At 38.6% G+C, this 24,168-nt stretch overlaps 2 protein-coding genes across 6 annotated transcripts in view; one reads left to right on the top strand and one right to left on the bottom strand.

The window, feature by feature from the left end:
• faim2b (Fas apoptotic inhibitory molecule 2b) overlaps positions 1-17,006 on the top strand; it is a 28,713-nt gene extending 11,707 nt beyond the window's left edge. Inside the window, exons 12-13 of one of the 3 annotated variants that reach the window (XR_012386636.1) lie at positions 14,288-14,486; positions 16,236-17,006. The gene's annotated coding sequence lies outside the window, so the exon portion shown is untranslated. Of the gene's footprint in view, positions 1-14,287 lie in introns of all 3 variants that reach the window. The other 2 variants (XM_073915369.1, XM_073915370.1) reach the window with 2 other exon arrangements.
• rbms2a (RNA binding motif, single stranded interacting protein 2a) overlaps positions 10,618-24,168 on the bottom strand; it is a 37,668-nt gene continuing 24,117 nt past the window's right edge. For 2 of the 3 annotated variants that reach the window (XM_073916224.1, XM_073916225.1), the window contains exons 4-14: positions 23,488-23,579; positions 19,864-20,021; positions 19,659-19,738; positions 19,452-19,561; positions 17,049-17,092; positions 16,639-16,732; positions 14,768-14,818; positions 14,332-14,442; positions 13,710-13,787; positions 12,040-12,130; positions 10,618-11,350 (exon numbers count right to left, since the gene is read on the bottom strand). In XM_073916224.1, coding sequence (XP_073772325.1) covers positions 12,047-12,130; positions 13,710-13,787; positions 14,332-14,442; positions 14,768-14,818; positions 16,639-16,732; positions 17,049-17,092; positions 19,452-19,561; positions 19,659-19,738; positions 19,864-20,021; positions 23,488-23,579 — 902 coding nt within the window. In that variant the 3' untranslated portion in view covers positions 10,618-11,350; positions 12,040-12,046. Of the gene's footprint in view, positions 11,351-12,039; positions 12,131-13,709; positions 13,788-14,331; positions 14,443-14,767; positions 14,819-16,638; positions 16,733-17,048; positions 18,669-18,703; positions 19,562-19,658; positions 19,739-19,863; positions 20,022-23,487; positions 23,580-24,168 lie in introns of all 3 variants that reach the window. The other variant, XR_012386916.1, reaches the window with a different exon arrangement.

Below are 24,168 nucleotides of genomic sequence, written 5' to 3'. Positions count from 1 at the left end.
AGAAATAAATGTACTACTAATAGTTTGTTCAGGTTAGTAAATACATTAACTAATGGAGCATTATTCTAAAGTGTTACCGAAACAAATATTACGGGAAACACTGTGAAAATGTCCTGTTAAACAGCACTTGGGAAATATTTGAAAAAGAATTAAACATTTCACGAGGGCGAAACTGTTCTCTTTGACTGCACATCAACATCATTCGGCAAAATTCAATCAATAGTGCACCTTTAATAGTTGAACTTACCTCTCACTGTTTCTAGATCAGCACGTGGCCTTCAGCTTTAAGGAGAATCTTCTGCAAGTGTTCTCAGAGGATGTCAATGTCTTATTTAATGTCAAAAACATTATCATATTACCTAACTCTTCATAAGGCCCACATCCGAAAAACCCTGAAGTGTTACTCTGGGTTATTAATAAGGTCCTGTGAGTTAAAGGTTTTTAGATATTAGTATCAGTATGTTAGTTTTAATGTTATTTATTATTAAATCAAGACATAAACCTGATAATAACAACTTAAACGTAAAAACTTGAGATTAATTATGTTAAATTTTGAATGAAGAATGCACATTTCAAAGACCTTTAAGGCATTTGAACTTAATTAAATGACATTCATATTCGGTTAAATCAAACTGACTCTATTAGATTAGCTCTAAAATGCTTTAAAGTTAAATTCATAATGCAAATTTGCATTAAAAATACATTTTTGTTTAGTCAGATTCCAGAAATTCCCATGAAAGATCTTAGTAATTTATTAATCCATAAATCTGAAATCTTGTGGGATGTTTCTGTCACATAAGCATCCTCACCCATAGAAGATGTTTACTGTAAATAAAAGGCTTGTATGATGGTAAAAGGAATCAGTTATTGATTATTTATTAGAACTATTTAATGATTTAAATGTGTGTCTGTACAAGCGAATAGATTTTGTTTCTGCAAGTGTTGTTCTCTCAGATGTGCAGAGGATAATTGTGTATATCAAGGAAAATCAGGAGAATGTTGAATAGCCAGTGTTTACTCATCAACGTCTGTGATGTTTACTCGTGGTCATCAATGCGAATGAACACCATTTAACTTTAAGAGTTAAAAAAAAACACACAGGAAACACTTAATTATTACAGTACTCACTGTATTCTGAAGTCAAATGAGTGCAAATAATAATTAATACCTAAAGTTCAATTTCTTCTTAATTCTTCAATGAATCATCAGGAGACATGATTATTAATTCTGTTTTGTGTTTGTTTTGACTCTCAGAGTGCTGGTACGTTGACTTATTATATGAATCACCACAGTTTGAGATATTAAGTCCTCTTTTATTATCCAACTGAAATAAAAAACTCATCTTCAGTGAGTAAATTAGCAGCGAATTTGAAAAGAAGAGGCAGAATTAAACTAATGATGTATTAATATTTGACCTGTGCATCATAATGTTCTCTCGGCTGGTTCAGAAAGTACCAATACTGAGTTTATATTAAGCTCTGTTCTTTTTCCTACCAGTGTTAATTCAATTTTATACTATATTATAATGCTCAAGACATGCAATTGAATCACAATCTGTTGTTAAATAGCGCACTGTAGTATAAATACTTTCACATTGTTCTGTCTTTTGAACATGGACTGTCTCTCATGTTCTGCTACCCATACTGTACATCGATGTTTACATGAACTCATTGAGCTCTTCGTATTGTTTTATTTAGGAGATATGAGTGCACAGAAATGTGGAATAGCTGGAAGAGTGAACTTGTGAAGTGAAAATACTCTTGGAATGCATCATGTGTGCTTTTTTTCAGTGTAAAATTATAAATTCAGATGGATAAAGGGAAAAATAGATTGAAATGTCATTACACAATTGTGTATAAATAAAAGGGAATTAACTGAACAACACGAGAGTGATGGCTGTAGATGACATTTACATTCATTCCTTTAGCTTTTATCTAAAGCAACTTTTAAATGAGGATAAAAGAAGCATTTAAAAATATCGGTGAGCAGCAAAATAAAGATGCCATGAGCAGGCTGTGTTAGTTTTCCCAAGCCTATTCACCTGTGGAGCACATTCAGTATTGCACAATGTTTTCCCACAAATATGCAGTGTTTATAAGGTGTCTGGTGCATATAGAGGGGACAACTGTCACCTGCAAGTGGTTTATCAAGCCCACTCACCTGATTGGAGTGCACCAAAAATGCACAATGTATGAAAGTATGGAGTGATGCTGAAAAGGTGTCTGGTGCATACGGAGAGGATAGGAGAGATTATTTGGGTAACACTTTATAATAACTACACACTATAAATCATTTATCAAGCATTAGCAAATAGCGAATTCATTATCTGTTAAGCATTAACTCTACATTAATAAGTGTTAGTAAGCAGTTTATAACTGCAGCTACAAATGCTCTATTCTTGACTTATAAACATATTTCAAATGTGCTTAATACTTGTATTTTCATACTTTGTTAATGATTTATTTTTCATTACTAAATTATCACATTATTTACAAAACAGTTGTATTTAAGAGTAGTTGAGGGTTTCTAGGATCATTCAGAATGAGTTAGTAAATGATTAATAAACTATTGAAATCAACATTTAAATGTCTTATTATTCAGGCATATATTAATGGTTACTATGAATGTTAGTAAATGCTTTATTAACTCAACTTCACCTAGTTTTGTGACCTAATCTAAAGTGAGGACTATTCATGCTTTATAAATCCCTTATAAATGACAAATAAAGGCTCAGTTAAATTATAAACAGGAAAAACAACATGATTCATTCCTATTCATTTAAAGATACACAAATGAAACTGTACTTCAACAGAAAAATAAATCTTTGCAACCTGATCTAAAATAAAATCACTGTATAGTTTAAACATCGCATCTCATTATATTGTTAAATTATTATATTGTTGTTGCTTTATCCAGTTTTATGTCGTATTTTGACACTCCTGTAATTTAGCAATGTTTAAACTTTACATTAATTTCACTTTTTAGAAAAGATTGCAAAGATTATTGTTCACTTGATTCTGAGCTTTTAATAGTCATTTATAAGGGATTTATAAAGCATGAATAGTCCTCACTTTAGATCAGGTCACAAAACTGCATGAAGTTGAAACAATAAAGCATTTATTAACATATTAGTATAACTATTACTATATGCCTGAATAATAAGATATATAAATGTTGATTTCAATAGTTTATTAATCATTTACTAACTCATTCTGAATTATCATAAAAACCCTCAACTACTCTTAAATACAACTGTTTTTTAAATAATGTGATACTTAATTTAGTAATGAAAAATAAACCATTAACAAAGTATGAAAATACAATTATTAAACACATTATATAGGTGCTTATAAGTCAAGAATACAGCATTTGTAGCTGCAGTTATAAACTGCTTACTAACACTTATTAATGTAGAGTTAATGCTCAACTAGATGCTAATGCTTAGTAAACTAGATGCTAATGTATGGTAAATGATTCATAGTGTGTAGTTATTATAAAGTGTTACCGTACATTAGCTAGAAGTGTATCCGCTACGTAAAACATAATGGATAAGTTGGCGGTTCATTCCGCTGTGGTGACCCCTCAATTTGAATAATAACATCGCAGCTGGTGTTCTGTGGATTTGAATAAATGAATCCAACAAAATACAAACAAGATTTTATTAAAAAGGAAATTCAATTTTTCTAAAATGTAAAAACAAAAACATTTTTCTTTTCTCATTCTCATAAAAAACAAAACCAGGAAATCAGAAAAGCGTGGCACAGGAAGACAAATGACATGCAAACAAACCGTTTCATCAGTGACCTGTACAAAACCTGTTACTGTATATAAATAAAAAAAACACGTTTAAAGAGACGCCATGTGTTCAAAACTCACAACATCCACATCCCAAACTGCATCTCTACAACTATGCATGGGAAAAAGCCACTAAGCGTTGGTTTCTGAGGCACGTTGTTGAAAGTAAAGCTTCATGAAGGTCATCTTATGGCTTCCTCAACACCTCATGATAGCAGCAACACTTTTCGAAACTGTGAAACGAGCCATTCAAAACTTTACAACATGGGCCCATTCATAAACATAGCCCTATATACATTTCTGGAGATCACGAATTATGTAGCCAGAAGTACGTATGGCTGCATTTCGTCTTTAAAACGAACGCTACAGGGGGGGGTATGATGCTGTTTCTTTTCAGGCTTACCAGCTGATTTATTACCTCAGTATGGACGGATTTTCCACTGTTAGCAGTTTGTCCAGTGGCTCACTGCGTACGTCAACAGATTTGAGACGCGAGTTACGAGTCCAACGAGGAATCTATTGGTTGGGTTTAAGGAAGGGGGTGGGCGGGTCAATTGGTGCTTTAGAAAGCACTATTGGTTGGGTTTAGAGAAGGCGGTGGGCGGATCAATTGGTGCTTTTGAAAACACTATTGGTTGGGTTTAGAGAAGGCGGTGGGCGGGTCAATCGGTGCTTTCGAAAACACTATTGGTTGGGTTTAAGGAAGGGGCCGGGCGGGTCAATCTGTGTTTTAGAAAACACTATTGGTTGGGTTTAAGGAAGGGGCCGGGCGGGTCAATCTGTGTTTTAGAAAACACTATTGGTTGGGTTTAAGGAAGGGGCCGGACGGGTCAATCTGTGTTTTAGAAAACACTATTGTTTGGGTTTAAGGAAGGGGCCGGGCGGGTCAATCTGTGTTTTAGAAAACACTATTGGTTGGGTTTAAGGAAGGGGCCGGGCGGGTCAATCTGTGTTTTAGAAAACACTATTGGTTGGGTTTAGGGAACGGGGTGGGCGGGTCAATCGGTGCTTTTGAAAACACTATTGGTTGCGTTTAAGGAAGGGGTGGACAGGTCAATTGGTGCTTTGGAAAACACTATTGGTTGCGTTTAAGGAAGGGGTGAGCGGGTCAATCGGTGCTTTTGAAAACACTATTGGTTGGGTTTAGTGAAGGAGGAGGGTGGGTCAGTCGGTCAGTCTGTTGACAGCGGCCTCTGGTGTATTTACATGAAAAAAGCAGGTGGGAAAATTTTGAGATCTGAAAAAGCGCACACAGCGGCCTCTGGTGGATTTGCGATAACAAACATTATTTGGCGCTCTCCAGAAATGTATATAGGGGTACGTTTTCAGCATGAGCCTGGTCTGAAACTTTTGCAGCTATTTGTTCAAATAGAAGGCAAACGTCTGAATAGATTCATAGGAACAACTACTGACATCCAAAAGTTTCGATTCAACATTTCGCAGTTTCAAAACCGTGTTTGTTTCATGTCATTAATGGAGGATATATGATTCATCAAGTTCGACAAACAAAAATAAATCTCATTTTCCTTCATGAGGTGAACGCTGTGGTGAAAAACCGGACATCTGACAAACAACATCGACAATAAAATCACACTGGAAAGTGAAGAAATATTGAATGAAAGTCTTCTGAAAGGAACTCATCAGCTCTGTGTTTAGCTTTTAGGAAGATCTGTGATTGTTTTTCACTGTTTCACAGGCGTGTTGTGTCTCCATATCTTTGGTAACTGTATCAAATGACTTCTTTGGGTCTGAATGAGAGCCGTTTCTCTATAAAAACTGATGCATGATGTCATTTCAGACTGATGATCTTCTAGCTCAGAGCTGTGTGTGTTTTCATGTTTACATTGCACAAGAAAGTGAAAATTCAAATCTACGCAAGGTATTTAGCTTAAGGCCGTGGCTTTACATGTATTAAATGTCAAATGCATCAATAGGACAGTGTTTCCCAACCCTCTCAGCAGTCACATGACATCAACGTTATGTTAGATTGAAGTTGTACCCCAGTGTTGTGGGGACGTTGCATTTTGTTTGGGTTGACCTAGAACCCAATGTCCGGCTGACATCAATGTCCAACATCCAACCTAAAACAACCAAATATTAACGTCTAATGATGTTACAGCTTGACATTGTGTGGTCGTTACCACTATGACGTCTATCCGACGATGGATTTTGGTTGCCACACCTGACGAATAAATGTCAGTATTTGCGTTAACATGACATTGATTTAAGATGTTGGCTCCACGTTTTGCTCACTTTCTAACACAACCTAAAATCAACCAAATCTCAACATCATTTGTCATTGTTATTGGATGTCAAAATAACGTTGCCCTTAGACACTGGCTAGACATTGAATTTTGGTCACCTGATGTCACGACCTAAATCTAACCTAATATTACATCTTATGATGGACTGTTCCTGAAGGCACACCAACAGTACAGATTCCCACCTCTCCCTAATCAAACACACCTCAATCAACTCATCAGAACATAAGAAGGGAGACATCCGAACTGTTGGTGTGCCTCCAGGAACAGGGTTGAGAAACCCTGCAACAGGAACCCCTCGAACTGCGTCATGTGACCTTTAGTGTTGTAAAAGCCCTTGAGTGTGTGTGTTCAGCAGAGTGTGTGAGTGCTGCTTCCAGAAGTGCCCCTCATTCATCTGCCCTCAGGGAGATTAGTTTAAGTGCTATGATAAGCCTTGAACCAATGGGTAATCAACATTACAGACGTTCAATAGACGATGAATATCTCACTAATAAGAACTACAATCCCATGAAGCACTGCAAAAAGCCCAATTTCTGTGCATTTAAGGACAAAGCAAAACAAGACAGCACAGGGTAAGGCCCAAGCCCAATTCTACCCTCCAGCCCTTCCCCTTATCCCTAAGGTGGAGCTAAAGATCTGCTTTGCTCACTGTGACTCACTAATTGGTGAATGTCCTGCAAAGCATCATGGGTAATGTAGTTTTTCTGCTAAACTACCTATTTCAAACATGATTTCGTTTGAATAAGTTGTATTAATGTGAATGGACGAGTTAAATAAGTCAACTGAACATCCTCAGAGCTCACATTAGCGCTGCTTTCACGTGTTCATCAGATAAGAATTGCCCTATGGAGAAAAATGAATGGAGAATTTGCTTCTGGAACTGGACTGTTCGCACTATACTGAACAACGAGTCTTTGATATATGACATTTGTAACATGTATCGGGACGTTTTAGTGTACAAAAGGAGCAAACAAACAGTCTTTCTACTGGATTATCAATGATATAAAACCATTTCTTTTTTACATGATCAAAAAAACAACAGTGGAAGTGCATCATTATTGACCAGGACAGAACATTTCAAGTAAAACCACAAACAAACAGCAGAGAGAAAGACATGAAGAATCTCATTTGCACACATAAAAACAACACACACACACACACACACACACAACAAAATGCTATGAATGAGGGAGTTAAAGATGGAGTTCACCCGGAAATTTAGTTTCCTCATCATTTCCTCAAGTGCTCATAAACCTATAGGAGTTTCTTTCTACTGCTGAACACAAAAGAAGAGATTTCGAAGAATGTTAGATACCTGTAACCATTAACTTCAATATTGTAAAAAAAATACAATGGAAGTCAATGGTTACAGGTTTCCAGCATTCTTCAAAATCTCTTCTTTTGAGTTCAACAGAAGAAAGAAACTCTTAAAGGTTTGAAAAAGTGAAGGATGAGTAAATGATGACAGATTGTCTTTTTTGGGTGAACTGTCCCTTTAAGAAGAACACAAACCAGGGGAAATCCTGAGGGAGGAGTAAAGCTTTGCTCAAACAATAAAGCTAACCTCATCCGCAAGATAAACACACACACACACACACACACACACACACGTTAAAGAGAGAAATGAAGAAAGCAGTGACTGCACACACACTGAAAAACTGCAGAAACTCAGCCTTGTTTTCCAACGTCCTCACGTAACACTTTGACCCGTCAGATTATTCACACAGAACATGTTTATATTTTATGGATGCATCATGTTTGCTCCACCGACTTGAATCTCAAGTTTTACCTGTAATAAAAGCACTGTGTTCTGCTGCTTTCAGAGGACAGCATATTAAAGTGTACTTTTCCTCACCTCATAGTGCATCTACATACTGTCTCCGGCTTCCAGAAGAGTCATTAATAAAACACTCAATCTGCTTGAATCCAATCAGCAACTATTTTGAACTTTACAAGTGAACAAGCAAGGTTTGGAATGTAAACAAATCAGATTATATCGATTTATATATTCACCTCAAACATCTCGTTTGAGTTCGTTTAATTATAAAGAATGGAATTAAATTACAGTCTTTTACTCATATATATATATATATATATAGTTACAAAAGTTTGGGGTCAGACGAGCTTCTGCCTCTATCAATACTCTACTGTCCTATCCAATAAAGATGAAACCCCTTAAAAAAAAAAAAAAAAAAAAGCTTCCCCTGTTTACCAAGGCTGCATTTATTTAATGAGCACTAAAAAATAACTGATTAAAAGTAGTTTATCAATCAATTTAATCATTTATTCCAGTGATTTTATTGATAAAATTTCAGCTTCATTGCTCCAGTCTTCAGTCACATGATCCTTCAGAAATCACTTAAATATTAATTATTATTATTATTATCATTATTGTTATTATTATTATTGTTGTTGTTGTTAATAATAATATTATTATTAATAATATTATTAATGGTAATAATAATAATAATTTTACACAAAAATGAAGTTTATTCATAATTTACTCCCCCTCAAGTGAACACAAAAGAAGACATTTTAAAGAATGTTGGAAACCTGTAACCATTGATTTCAATTGTATTATTATTATTATTATTATTATTATTGTTGTTGTTGTTATTAATATTATTATTAATGGTAATAGTAATAAAAGCAATAATGACTGTGAAAACGGGCAAAATTCTTACAAATAATAATAATAAATGAATAATGACGTGTATATGGAGGGTCTCACTGCATCTCTTCCGGGTCAAAATGAGTGTCAAAAACAGGGTATTGGAAAACAAGGCTCCAAAATCTGCATAACAATAAAGTCAGTTGAGTTTCCTGTTCAGATGCGGTTCTCCTGCGTGTGTGTGTGTGTGTGTGTGTGTGTGTGTTTAATGAACAACACAAGATTAATCTGAGAGAGAGATGAGTCTGACTCCAGATCAGCAGCTCTCTGCTCTCATCACTGTTTCTGATGCTACAAACCACTTAAAGTCACTTCCTCTACACTGGAAGACTAGCAAACACTATTTACACGCACACACACACACACACACACGCACACACACTGAAATATTCTGGTGGAATTATATACACTAAAAGGTACAAAATCTCTGATTTCAGCTCTAGTAACAGCGCAGGACATGGAAGATTAATCATTATACATTTTTAAAATAGAAATGAGCAGTCGGTAACTTTATTTTAAGGGTCCACAATAATGCATTAGTTAAGCATTTATTAATGTTAAAAAATAAGCATTAGTTAAAAACAGTTTTAGTCAATCAACTAGAATATTCCTCAATAAGTGCCATAATTCATGTGGATATCACCTTCACTTTAGCTCAAACTGCCTTTATTACCATGTAATAATGACTTTTAGCCTTAATTATTAGCTTGTTGTAATCAATAAACTTGAATATTCCCCAATAAGTGCCAAAGTTAATGTGAATATCACTTTGGGTTTAGAATAGGGGGTCAAATGTCCTTCATTAGCACGTAACTAAAACCATGTTTTAGCCTTAATTATTAACTTGCTTTAGTTAATAAACATGATTATCCCTCAATAAGTGCCATAATTAATGTTGATTTTACTTTCACTTCAGTATAGAGAGTCAAATTTCCTTCATTAGCACTGTATTAATGACCTTTATAAATGTGGATATAACTTTAGAACATGAGATTAAACTGTGTTTATTACACTATTTCAGCTATAAATAATTACAAACCAGCAGTAATTAAACATAATTAGTAGCTTGTTGTTCAGTTAACCTACAAAGTGACTGAAGGAAATAATATATGGTGTATTAAATTGTAAATAATGGTTAAAATGCCTTTACTATATGTTCAGTTATTCGTGAATGATGCGTTTGCTCATGTCATGCTCAGTTTCCTTCAGCGTAGTTCCTTTGTTCTCCACAGTGGAATGAACCGCCAACTATACCAGCATATGTTTAACATATGTGCAACCCAGTACTGGGAAATGACGCATAAATGTGAGCTAATCATGATTTAACTAAGCTTAACTAATGCATAATTCGAGACCCTTAATATGTTAACCATTAATTACCAGTGCTCTTGTTTTTGACTATGAGCTGTTAATTAATGCTTAACTAATGCATTATTTTGGACCCTTAAATTAAAGTGGCTGATGCTGAACACTGTAATGCTAGGCACAGACTGTTTCACAGCTCATTATTAGATTAAAATGTCCCTCATTTAATCTATATACAGTCTATATGAGTCAGAATTATTCGCCCCCTTTGATTTTTTTCTTCTTCTTTTTTTAATATTTCCCATATGATGTTTAACAGAGCAAGGAAATTCTCACAGCATGTCTGATAATATTTTTTCTTCTGGAGAAAGTCTTATTTGTTTTATTTCGGCTAGAATAAAAGCAGTTATTAATTTTTTAAACACCATTTTAGGGACAATATTATTCGCCCCTTTCAGCTATATTTTTTTCGATAGTCTACAGAATAAACCATCGTTATTCAATAACTTGCCTAATTACAGTAACCTGCCTAGTTAACCTAATTAAGCCTTTAAATGTCACTTTAAACAGTATAGAAGTGTCTTGAGGAATATCTAGTTAATTCAACAGAAATTGGGGGATAAAAATATGTGGGGTCTAATAATTCAGGGGGGCTAATAATTCTGACTTTAACTGTATATCATTTGTTTTGTTTGTCTAAAAAAATTCAGATTTTAATAAAAAAAATTATATTTACACACACTTTGATAGGACAGCATCGTATATTTGATCTATTTCTGCATCTAATATTTCATATGAACTTGTCCTGGCGTGCACCGAAAAACAAAAGAAAAGATAAACTCTGCAATAAATAATAAGTTAAAGATTGTCTGCTGCAGGAGTTGAATTAGAGTGACCGGATCACTGTTAGTGATGTGAAGAAGTGGCTTTAAATGGTTTCCTCAGCAAAAAATATCAAACCGCAAACACAAAAATGCACCTTAAATCTGTACAACAACACAGAATCTCTCGCTGCTGCTGACCCAAGAACAAATCCGAATAAAAGCTTGCATATTTTACACAAAAATAAGACACATGTTCAACGTTCTCTTTTTTTCATCCTCCCATAGTAAAGAATCGGTCGTTAACAATGAGCGCGGCGGTGTTTCCTCACCTCCTCCTGATCCTGCTGACTCTTGAGGCTTTTATTCCTGTTATTCAGTCTCCGCTGTGGGCTGAGTGACTCCTCAACACAAGATGAAGGATGAGTGTCTGTGTTGTGTGTGTGTGTGTGTGTGTGTGTGTGTGTGTGTCATTGGATATTTTCAGCATCAAACTAAACCTTGACTTCTAGCTGATCATTTGGAGAAGTGTCAGGAGGTGGATTTATCTCTCGTGATCTGCATCTCAATCATCACAAATACTGCAGAAGACCCGCATGGAGCAAAGATTCACACAGAAATCAGTCAAGTTTGGTGAAGGAGAAATCATGGTTTGGGGTCACATTCAGTATGGAGAGATCTGCAGACATCTACAGCCTGAGGTATCAACACATTTGTGCTGCCAAACCACAGGAGAGGGACAATTCTCCAGCAGGATAGCGCTCCTGCTCATACTTCAGCCTCCACATCAGAGCTCCTGAAAGCAGAGAAGGTCAAGCTGCTCCATGATTGGCCAGCCCAGTCACCAGACATGAACATTATTGAGTATGTCTGATGAAGATGAAGGAGGAGGCGTTGAAGATGAACACAAAGAGTCTTGATGAACTCTTGGAGTCCTGCAAGACCTTACTGTCCTAATCAAATCATTAATAATCAAGGCATGATCAGATTTTATTGAGCTCAAATAAGCAAAATCTAGAGGCCTTTGCCTTTCATATAAGACACTTCTGTGGCAAATGATCAACTAGAAGTCAAGTTATTATGTGTTGTTCCTAAAACTCGGAAAGGCCACAAGACTTTTGTCAGGTAGTGTGTGTGTGTACAGTTGAAGTCAGGATGCCATGTCTGAGTGTGTCAGTCTTACGGTAGCTTCATTTGCTGTGTTGATAGGAGTAGTTGTTGTGTTCTGCTGCTGTGTCGATGGTGATCTGCTGCTGCTGCTGTCCACTGTTCTCCTGCACGACACACAACACCATCAGCAGACATCTACACTTATCACTCATATTATTAGTAGTATTAATATTACTGTTATTATTATTATTAGTGGCAGATTGCAATCATGACTCTTCAGGTGTGTACCACCACCTACTGTTTCAGAGTCAGCAGCATTGACCACATTTCACACAATCTACTTTATTTATTTAAATACATGAATAAATAAATATTTGTGCACTTCATTATTTTGTAAATGAATTAACATTCATTTGCTCTAATTATATTTGATCAAAAAGACGAAACCCTCCCCATCAAAACTACTTTCTTCACCTCTGATCACATGAAATGCCCTAGAGTGGGGCTATTAGTCCTTAAAGGCAGGGTTACTGGTCATTTAGGGCGGGACTATCAGTAATTTAGGGCGGAGCTATCATTCATTTAGGGCGGAGCTATCAGTCATTTAAGGCGGAGCTATCATTCATTTAGGGCGGGGCTATCAGTCCTTTAGGGCGGACTATCAGTCCTTTAGGGTGAAGCTATCAGTCATTTAGGGCGGGACTATGAGTCCTTTAGGGTGGATCTATCAGTCTTTTAGGGCAGGACTATCAGTCATTTAGGGCGGAGCTATCAGTCATTTAGGGTTGAGCTATCAGTCATTTAGGGCGGGACTATCAGTCCTTTAGGGTGGGACTATCAGTCCTTTAGGGTGGAGCTATCAATCATTTAGGGTGGAGCTATCAATCATTTAGGGTGGAGCTATCAGTTATTTAGGGCGGAGCTATCAGTCCTTTAAGACAGAGCTATCGGACATTTAGGGTGGAGCTATCAGACAATTAGGGCGGGACTATCAGTCCTTTAGGGCAGAGCTATCAGTCATTTAGGGCAGGGCTATCAGTCCTTTAGGGTGGAGCTATCAGTCATTTAGGGTGGGACTATCAGTTCTTTAGGGCAGAGCTATCAGTCATTTAGGGCAGGGCTATTGATCATTTAGGGCGGGACTATCAGTCCTTTAAGACAGAGCTATCAGTCATTAAAGGTGGAGCTATCAGTCATTTAGGGCAAGGTTTTTGGTCATTTAGAGAGGAACTATCAGTCCTTTAGGGTGGAGCTATCAGTCATTTAGGGCAGGGCTATCAGTTCTTTAGGGCGGAGCTATCAGTCCTTTAGGGCGGAGCTATGAGAGCATGTCTTTCTGCTCTGCTTACATCCACTCATCAATATTTCTTCCTTTTGTTAGCAATACCCATTTTTTTTTAAATTAAACAATTGCTAAAGAAGTAAATCCTGCACCACCGTACATTTTTTTTATCTCTTTTCAGGACCATTTCAATTGGATGTAACAATATGGGGAAAAAGAACAATCTTAACTATTGTTTTATGACGATTTTAAACATGACACCTCTCTTCTATTCACACCCTGTGCTCTAATATGTTTCTGTACACTATATAATAGTTCTCCATATCCCATATGTCCTGTCCTTTCTTCATATATTTTTTAATTAATGCCTTAGTTTCCACAGTATTGCTGTCCTTCATTGTTTTTTTTACTAATTAGTCTTCAAACACTGAAGGCTGAAGAGCCACAGAAGCGGGTCATACCTCTAATGAGACACTAGAGGGAGGCACTGCGGTGAACTGAGGGATATAGGTGCCCTGCAGAGCTGCGTTCGGGATATACTGTAGAGAAAAACACAAGACCGGCATCACTTTTACATTCACACACACAGATCAGCATCACAAACTCTTCAGCCGGACTCACACTGTGCCGTTATTAAAGTCCACCTCAATCAAAAGTCAATTCTCTGGAGATGTATCCCAGTAGGATGACGCATTTCCAACAGAAACTGAATATTAAGTAGTGGGCGGGGGTTTTATTTATTGCACTCCTCCTCTTCTCTTTGCTATTCCAGTGCACAAGCACATCGGTTTATTAAAGTTCTTAATATTCAATGCACTCTCAATTCTTCAATGCCATTATCAGTCTCACACTATTGTTTTCCTCTTTCTGGAAGTCTTGATAACACCATTGCTGAGTTTTTGTGTCATTATTTCAGCAAATAGGATTGTAGAATAATGATTTGTTGTTCTCTCCTATTCACTGTGCTCTGAGTTTACCCAACTATGACGACTGAGAAAGCTGGAAATGTGAAAAGGGTCTATTTCTGCATTTATTTTAGATGAGCACAGTGTGAGCCAAGCTTTATTGAGGTGAATCTCCAACCGTGCCGGTGCTGCCGAGGGACAGGTGACTCAGCTGCTGGGTCAACGGCCCCATCATAGACGAGGACTGGAGGGACATTTGGTGATCCAGAGCCTGGGTCAAAAGAGCACCCTGTACACATGATCATAAACACAGTCAATATGCCAAGTTATTAGGTAATAAGGCAAGTCATTGTATAACAGTGGTTTGTTTTGTAAACAATCTAATATAAATATTGCTAAAAGGGGCTAATAGTATTGACCTAATAATATTGAAAACTGCTTATATTCTAGTCGATATAAAACAAGTAAAACTTTCTCCAGAAAAAAATATTATAGGAAATACTGTGAAGATTTCCTGAATCTGTTCAACATCATTTGGGAAATATTTGGCAAAGAAAATGAAGGTGAATAATCTTGACTTTAGCTGTATGTGCAGTAAATAGAAAGAAACTCACTGTGGGCTGCATGAGGTACGACTGATGATGCATCCAGGACGGGCTGTGCATCTGTGGATCAAAACAAATATATATGAGCGATTCCAGCGTTATGGATGCGACATTTGCAGCAAAAACACAAAAGATAAATTCACATGGAAAGTATACGTTAGCATTATATTGAAACTTCTGTTTATATATTAACAACTGACCACAGAGTGAAGAGAGCAGAAAAATCAATCTATAAACATGCTTTGTACTTTAAATGAGGAAAATAAACAAGCGTTGTGGATGTGACAAAAAAAGTCTCCAGGTTTACAGTATACAACATACTTTGTAGAGATTATGTGAATTAAACTGCACAACCCAAAAGAAACGATGATAATCAAAAGGATACGAGTTCTCTTTATAAAACAACCATGACTGACTTCATTTTTATTTAATATTTTCACATTTATGAGGAAAAAGCTTTGTTATGGATGTGACATCCCTCCGTTATGAATGTGACACACAGGGCCGGAGTGCGACTCCTTTTCAGCCCTGGAGTTTCAAGTCTCAGACTGGCCCACCTCAGTTCACGACTGACTCTATTTCCAATTCAGCTTCTAATGACACGATCACGTCTTTTTCAAGAAAACAGCTGCGTTAGAATTTCAAATATTCAACAACCAAATTAAATGTCTGAACAATAAATATATAAAAAAAAAAAAGAAGAAATGATAATGATTTCTCTAGTAAGATTCGAACACCGGTCTGCCATGTCGCAACGCAACGTGCTGACCACTCGACCGCAATAGCACTGTTGCGATAGTGCGAAAGTTGTGTCGGATTGATTGATGTAATCATCTGATTTTCATTGAGCAGGAGTAATAATCATTAATATTAATTATTCGAATTCTTATAGTCACTAAGGTGCCGCTGTTTGGGGTTGGATGATAGTTACATCATCATTAACCTGCAGGCTGCATTTTGCTTACAGGGCTGCGAGAAAATAAATAAAAAGAGCGGAGCTGCGGCGAAATAATGAATAAAAAGTGAGGCTAAGGTCAAATAATTAAATAAATGAAAAAAGTGCGACTGCCGAGAGTGCAAGCAGCTACGGACACCGGCCCTCACGGCCAAAAAACGGACCGGCCCACCAGCAATCCGGGCCTGGTGACCGATGTGAAATGTGAAATATTTTAGTTTGAAAACATTGACAGATGCATTTTTGAGTATTTTAAAGCACTGTAAAATACTTTCTTACACAAAAAACCCAGAAACGGTTTCAGTATTTTGGTAAAAACTTAATTTTTTTCATGGCAAAGTTGACATTTGCATGGCATTGCTCATATACAGTGCTCAGCATATATAAGTACACCCTTATTGAAAATGAACATCGCAACAACACTATATATTTTTTGCTTCTCTTGATTTTTACTATTTTTTTTTTCATTCATTTTTTATTTTTGAACCATTATCTCATCTCATTTTCATCTACTTTTTCCAGGGTCGGGTCGCAGGGGCAGCAGTCTAAGGAGAGAACCCCAGACTTCCCTCTCCCCAGACACTTCCTCCAGCTCCTCCGGGGGGATCCCGAGGCATTCCCAGGCCAGCTGAGAGTCATAGTCCCTCCAGCATGTCCTGGGTTTCCCCGAGGCCTCCTCCCGGTGCTCATTTATTACAGAAGAAAAACACCACAGTGGCAAATCCCAATGCATCAAACTCCACTACTCTGACTGATATCTGCTCCAGTTTATGAGAAAGTGAGGATTTTGTTCTCGTTGACTCACTGGATGTAAACGCTGCTTTATTTGCAAATATCCAATGCGATATTCCAGTTTTGCACACTAATCTTTGGATGGAAACACAGCTGGGGAGAGCTGCTGTAATGCTGATGTGAATGATCTGACCTGGTAGGACGGAACTTGTGAAGGCATGTATGGAGACAGAGACGTCTGAGCGATCATTCGGTTTGGACCAATGCTGTACGGCGATGAATAAAACCTGAAATCAGTACAGAAACATTAGTGCAGGTAAATAAAGTACAACTAAATCAATCCAGCTCTCCTGCACAGATGCAATCGCTTTATATATAGGTTTAAATGCTGAACAGAAACTCAAGTGTGTAAAATCCTGAGAGAATCAGCCATTATGACCATGAAATACACAGTAAATGATGGGATTTTTATTTTTTGCATCAACTAAATTTGTAATCAGAACAAATCTGAAGCGAAAGTGAATCTACTGTGTGTTTTTAATATAAATGTGCACCTTAAAACTGAGATTTCATGTGTTTTTTGTGCTGTTTTTCTGCACTCACCCATTCTGTAAAGCTGTCGGGTCGTATGTGAGCGTCATTCCTCCCTGAAGAAGGAAAGAATTCTTATTTTACAGTGCATCAGTCTCACAATGTTAAACTAAAAATACATTGAATGAAGATGCAGATGTTTTGAAGTGATGAGGTGTGGTGAATGTTTCTGTATTATATTTCGTCTTCTAACTGCTGCGGTGTTTCTATATGCACACATATTTACATATCATACACACCACAAGGGAGAGATAGAGAGCACATGGACACTGCTCAGTGGGACATCTGAAGAAGCCGGAAAAGCACATGGAGTAGCAGGTTGCCAAATCTACCTTTTTTTGTGTGTGTGTGTGTGTGTGTGCTAAGGACAATAGTTATCGTGGATTTTCTCTTTTTGGACTCATTAGGCCCCATTCACACAGGGCTTCAGCTTCATCGCTTGACAGAGGGCGTGTCTGAAGTTGGGGCTGATGCGATCATCATAGCAGCGTCAGCCAATGAAACTAGTCAGCAATAGGCCACTTTCTGAGCTGGTGTATTTGCATACAGCGATCTGATTGGCTGATGCTTCCGTCAGCGCTTAAAAAGTTGAGCAAATCCCAACTCCTGCAGCGAGCAACGGCTGTGAAGCGGCGCCGACAGATCCACAATGCAGTTCGGCAACGCCTGACGTCACCCATTCAAAGTGAATGGGAAGCGTTGACGCTGACGCCCCGTGTGAATGGGGCCTTAGGCTTGCAGAACTGCATTATAAAGACTATCATGCAGCAACTATACATGGTACGAGTTATCCGGATTTTTTTGGTTTTTTTATCCGGAACTTTTTGGTGAGAGCAATCCATTTTGCACGCACACACATCCACGGACTTTGGACTTTGCACACACATACATACACACACACCCTCACACACACACGGGATTCACCTTTCATGTATTGTGTTAATTTATTATTGTTGCTTGTGTTTATGTTTGATTGTAAGGACATTTTCAGAGAGCTTTGTAAATTAAATATATAAAAAGATTCTCTCATCAATCCATGATCAAATTGAAAACAGCCCTGCTGAAAAATCCAGCTTAAACCAGCCTAAGCTGGTTGGCTGGTTTTAGCTGGTCGACCAGGCTGGTTTTAGAGGGGTTTTGGCCACTTCCAGGCTGGTTTCTAGCCATTTCCAGCCTGGTCTTAGCTGGTCAGGCTGGGAGATGACCAGCTAAAACCAGCTTGACCAGCCAAGCCAAGCTGGGAGTCCAGCCAAAACCAGCTATGTCCAGCTTACATCAGGCTGGTCAAGCTGGTTTTAGCTGGATTTGGCTGGTCATTTTCCAGTCTGACCAGCTAAGACCAGGCTGGAAATGGCTGGAAACCAGCCTGGAAGTGGCCAAAACCCCTCTAAAACCAGGCTGGTCGACCAGCTAAAACCAGCCAACCAGCCTAGACTGGTTTAAGCTGGATTATTCAGCAGGGAGGAACTAGAGAATTGAACCATTTTTATTTTTAATCTTGTGTATCCCGCTGATTTAAAGACGAGCGTTACAAGTGTGTTGTTAGGTCACGGAGTTACAATGTAACCTGCTCACCTAATGTTTACGCTCGTAATATTTATATAGGGCGACGCAGTGGCGCAGTAGGTAGTGCTGTCGCCTCACAGCAAGAAGGTCGCTGGTTGAACCTCAGCGTTTCTGTGTGGAGTTTGCATGTTCTCCCTGCGTTCGCGTGGGTTTCCTCCGGGTGCTCCGGTTTCCCCCGCAGTCCAAACACATGCGGTACAGGTGAATTGGGTAGGCTAAATTGTCCGTAGTGTATGAGTGTGTGTGTGAGTGGATGTTTCCCAGAGATGGGTTGCAGCTGGAAGGGCATCCGCTGCGTAAAAACTTGCTGGATAACTTGGTGGTTCATTCCGCTGTGGCGACCCCGAATTAATAAAGGGACTAAGCAGACAAGAAAATGAATGAATATATATATATAATTTGCTCATTAATAACCTCATGTGGAACTCTGAATCAGCGTCTCATTTCAGAGTCACACAACAGAATGAACCGCCAACTTATGTCAACTTATTCAATCCAGAATATGTTTTACACAGTGGATGTCCTTTTAGCTGCAACCCATTACTGGGAAAGCCAAGGCAACCCGTGGTGCTGAAATTTAATTGGCTAACCTGGCATTGGGCAGGTTAAAAGAACCAAAACAAAGACCGGCTGTAATGCTGACACGTAACGCACATGTTCAATACAGAATATCTGACTTCAGCATTGCTTTTTAGATTCACTTATCATGTTTCTTAAATATCTGCAAACCTATTATAGTATTTTTATTCATTAGAAGAGTCAAAACTAACATACAGCACCTTTAAATATGAGTCAATGTTAAATATACAGGGTGTGCAACACATATACAGGGTATTAAAACACAGATACCGTATCAGCGTCTCTAGTCCAGGATCGTCCATTCTGCAGGTATTTGTTCTGATTCTGTCGCTTCTTCTGTCCTCCATCTGCAAACTTGCATAGCAGCGGTTCTGTAGGCACTAAAGTCATTTATTTATTTATTTATTTATTTTTAGATATGTATTCATGTTCTCATCAATTCTCTATACAATAATTAAACACATTTAGATGATCTACCTGGATCTCCTGGTGGGGTTTTGATATATTTTCCATTAAAATGCTGAATAATAGCTTCACATTTCTCTGTGGACTCCATCCTGTGGTACACACACATTCACAAACACAGACATGTGGCTGTGGAAAATTCTTTGATAGCAAATTAAACTCCAGCGGGATGTGTGTGTGTGTGTGTGTGTGTGTGTGTGTGTGTGTTGTTTAGTACCTGGCGAAGCCCACTCCTCTGCTGGTGCCGTTAGCGTCTCGCAGGATGCGTGTGGAGATCACCTGGCCAAAAGACTTCAGCATGGCCTCCAGCTCCTGCTCGTCCATCGACACCGGCAGATTGGAGATGTACAGGTTTGTGGGATCCTGCTCCTGTTGCTGGACACACACACACAGCAAGTTCAGCTCAGGAATGCCTTTAGGGTGGGGCTTTCAGTAATTTAATCTGTGGCTATCAGTAATTTAGGGCGGGGCTATCAGTGATTTAGGGCGGGGCTATCAGTAATTTAATCTGTGGCTATCAGTCATTTAGGGCGGGGCTATCAGTGATTTAGGGTGGGGCTATCAGTAATTTAATCTGTGGCTATCAGTAATTTAGGGCGGGGCTATCAGTGATTTAGGGCGGGGCTATCAGTAATTGAATCTGTGGCTATCAGTAATTTAGGGCGGGGCTATCAGTGATTTAGGGCGGGGCTATCAGTAATTTAATCTGTGGCTATCAGTCATTTAGGGCGGGGCTATCAGTGATTTAGGGTGGGGCTATCAGTAATTTAATCTGTGGCTATCAGTAATTTAGGGCGGGGCTATCAGTGATTTAGGGCGGGGCTATCAGTAATTTAATCTGTGGCTATCAGTAATTTAATCTGTGGCTATCAGTAATTTAGGGCGGGGCTATCAGTGATTTAGGGCAGGCCTATCAGTAATATAGGGTGGGGCTATCAGTAAATTAGGGCGGGATATCAGTAATTTAGGGTGGGACTATCAGTAATATAGGGTGGGGCAATCAGTCATTTAAGGTGGGACTATCAGTAATTTAGGGTGGGGCTTTAAGTCATTTAGGGCGGGGCTATCAGTCATTTAGGGTGGTACTATCAGTCCTTTAAGACAGAGCTATTAGTCATTTTGGGCAGGGCTATGAGTCCTTTAAAGTGGGCAATCAGACCTTTAGGGAATGCCTATCAGGCCTTTAGGGCGGAGCTATTAGTCTTTTTGGGTGGAGCTATCAGTCTATTAGGGTGTGGTTATCAGTCCTTTAGGGTGTGGCTATCAATCCTTTAGGGTGGGGCTATCAGTGCTTTAGGGTGGGGCTATCAGTGCTTTAGGGTGGGGCTATCAGTGCTTTAGGGTGGGGCTATCAGGGCGTATGTCTTTTTCTGCTGCCTTTATCTATTCATCAATCTTCTTTTATTTTGTTAGCTACGCCCATTTTTCAACAATCCAATCAGTCCCTGAAGAACGAAACCATGCACCGCCCTCCATTATTTCCTCATTTCAGGACTGTTTCAATTTGATGTAGGTCAAAACATGGGGAAACAGGACAATCTTAACTTCAGTGTCATGGCGACATCCAAATGTAAGGAATAAAACATGTTAGCAATCTTTATCTTTCAGCCTATCCATTTGATTTTACATTTTGTCACATGTTTAAATACATATTTTTAGTGCAGTGTTAATTATTATTTTAAAAAGCAAACAGTAAGTGGACGTACTAGTTTGGGTTCTGCTTCTGTGCACTTCACCATCACAGTAACGTGCAAATAACAGCGCTCCTAAATAGACTTCTTATTCTTCAGGAGGATGCAATTATAATTACATTCGGTAACACTTTAGATAAAGTAAAAATTCATATCGTTTACTACTGAATAATTACCTGCCCATCATTAAGTAATTTGCTGTTTATTAGCACTAATTAAGTATGATCTTATTTTCCATTCCTAATCCCACCCAATGCCTAAACCCAGCTCCTGCCTCACTAATAAGCAGATAATGAGGAGTTCACTGAGCGCAAAGTCTCAGTTAAAGGTTTGTTAATGAAATAAATTGTATATTGAAATAAAGTGTGACCTTAAATTAGAAGTGAAGCCATAATCTGTTCAATAAATGACTCATACATTCATTTTCTTGTCGGCTTAGTCCCTTTATTAATTTGGGGTCGCCACAGCAGAATGAACCGCCAACTTATCCAGCAAGTTTTTACGCAGCGGATGCCCTTCCAGCCGCAACCCATCTCTGGGAAACATCCACACATACACACACACACACTACGAACAATTTAGTCTACCCAAATCACCCGTACCGCATGTGTTTGGACTGTGGGGGAAACCGGAGCACCCGGAGGAAACCCACGCGAACACAGGGAGAACATGCAAACTCCACACAGAAACGCCAACTGAGCCGAGGATCGAACCAGCGACCTTCTTGCTGTGAGGCAAACGTGCTACCCACTGCGTCGCCTCAATAAATGACTGTTTAATAAAAAAGAAGTAGTTTTACGTTTATTCTCCTCTACTGTAGTTCAGATATATCTAAAGCATACAAAGGCCTCCGTTTGCTCTTTCAGTGTAAAGTTCAGTAGTTCACTAAGGATGTATATCCTGCATTTCTCAGTTTCACTGTGTGTGTGCGTGTCTGTGTGTGTTTAAAGTGTGTGTTTGCATATGATCCTCACACACTGCCTGTGTGTCGGACAAAGAGGATTCTGGGAAACAAAGAGGATCGACTTCAAAAGACAAAACAACAGATCGACTGATACTCACACAGCAGAGGAACGGCAAACAATGACACGAAACACGCCAGAGAAAAGACTCAGAACGCCAACACACACACTCACACACACCTCTGTCCAGTCAAATATGGGTCACAATCTTATCACAGGGTATACACAAAGTTTCTGTGTGTGTGTGTGTGTGTGTGTGTGTGTGTGTGTATAGGAAATCGCAAGCTCAGAAATGCATTTAAATCGTGTTACACACTACATGGAAGGTAAAAACCCATGACAGAGGTTCTTTAAAGAGTAATGAAACCCCCCTTGTCTCAGCAGGGTTTTTTTACACCTCTAGTTTAAAAAAAGGAGTCGGCGCCAATAGCCTAGTGGTTAGTGCGTCGACACATAGCACCGAAGTGCTCGCAGTGACCTGAGTTCGATTCCCGTCTCGAGTTCCTTTGCTGATCCTTCCCTTATCTCTGCTCCCCACACTTTCCTGTCTCTACATCTCCACAGTCCTATCAATAAAGGTGAAAACCCCTAAAAAACAATTATAAAAAAAAAAGTCAGGAAAGTGGGTGAGTCCAGCTTTGTTTAGGTGAAATTGTCGAGTGGCGAAAGAGGGAAGGGCTTGCATTAAAATATGGAGATTCATTAAGGGCGTAAAAACACCTGACTGGTTCGAACCAGCTCTTACTCATGAATTAAAGCACAGACACGCTGAAACTCAGTGACATCACTGTACTGCTGGCCAATCACCACGCTGAAATTTATGCAATGACCTCATTGTCATGACTTTGCTTCAAAAAAATTTTTAAACCATAAAAACAAATTGGATTTAAACAACGCAAAAACGATACACACTCACCGGCCACTTTATTAGGTACACCTGTCCAACTGCTGGTTAGTGCATATTTCTAATCAGCCAATCACATGGCAGCAGCTCAATGCATTTAGGCAGGTAGACATGGTCAAGACGATCTACACACACGCCAAATCAACATTGAGATTGTGAGAATTGTACACGGCGTCCTCTAGTGGATTTGTGACAGCAAAACCTGCACGCAGACTTGGCCAGGGCACTGATTTTATCCTCAATGCTTCCAAATGGTTGTGTATTTCTCTAATATGTTCTCTTACTTTGGCCATTTGAGCTTGAACACCGGTGGACTTCAGCGCGGTCACGGCCTTCTGTGCTGCTGCAGGACTGTCGAAATCCACAAAGCCATAACCTAAACACACACACAAACACACACAAGCATAAATATTCAAACATGAGTACTTTTAAGCTCAAATACATGCAGTTAAAGTCTAAATTATTATAATATTTCAAATATTTCCCAAATGATGTTGAACAGATGCAGGAATTTTTCTCAGTATTTCCTATAATATGTTTTCTTCTAGAGAAAGTCTTATGCGTTGTATTTCGGCTAGAATAAAAGCAGTTTTTGATTATTTTAAGGTCAATATTATTAGCCCCCTTAAGCTATATTAGTTTTGGATTGCCTCCAGAACAATTTTACAATGACTTGCCTAATTACCCTATTTTTACCCTAATTAACCTAGTTAAGCTAGTTAAGGGTGCTTTCACACTTGGTTCAATTGCCTGGACCGTACCCCAATTTCGATTTCCCCCCATACCACCTTCTCGGTTGGTTTGTGTTTACACTGTCTTCTTCCTTCTGAACCCCGGTACGCTTGCGTCATCAAGCAGCTGTTGTGTGTACGGCTGTTGCCAGGTGACGAACATGAAAGTAAGGGTGCTTTCACATCTGTAGTTCGCTTCATTTGGTCCCGACCAAGGGTAATAAATGATCATTG

This window comes from Danio rerio, chromosome 11 (assembly GCF_049306965.1).
Source record: "Danio rerio strain Tuebingen ecotype United States chromosome 11, GRCz12tu, whole genome shotgun sequence".
In the NCBI taxonomy this organism is placed as follows: domain Eukaryota; kingdom Metazoa; phylum Chordata; class Actinopteri; order Cypriniformes; family Danionidae; genus Danio; species Danio rerio.
This window is presented reverse-complemented; position numbering and strand designations above follow the sequence as displayed.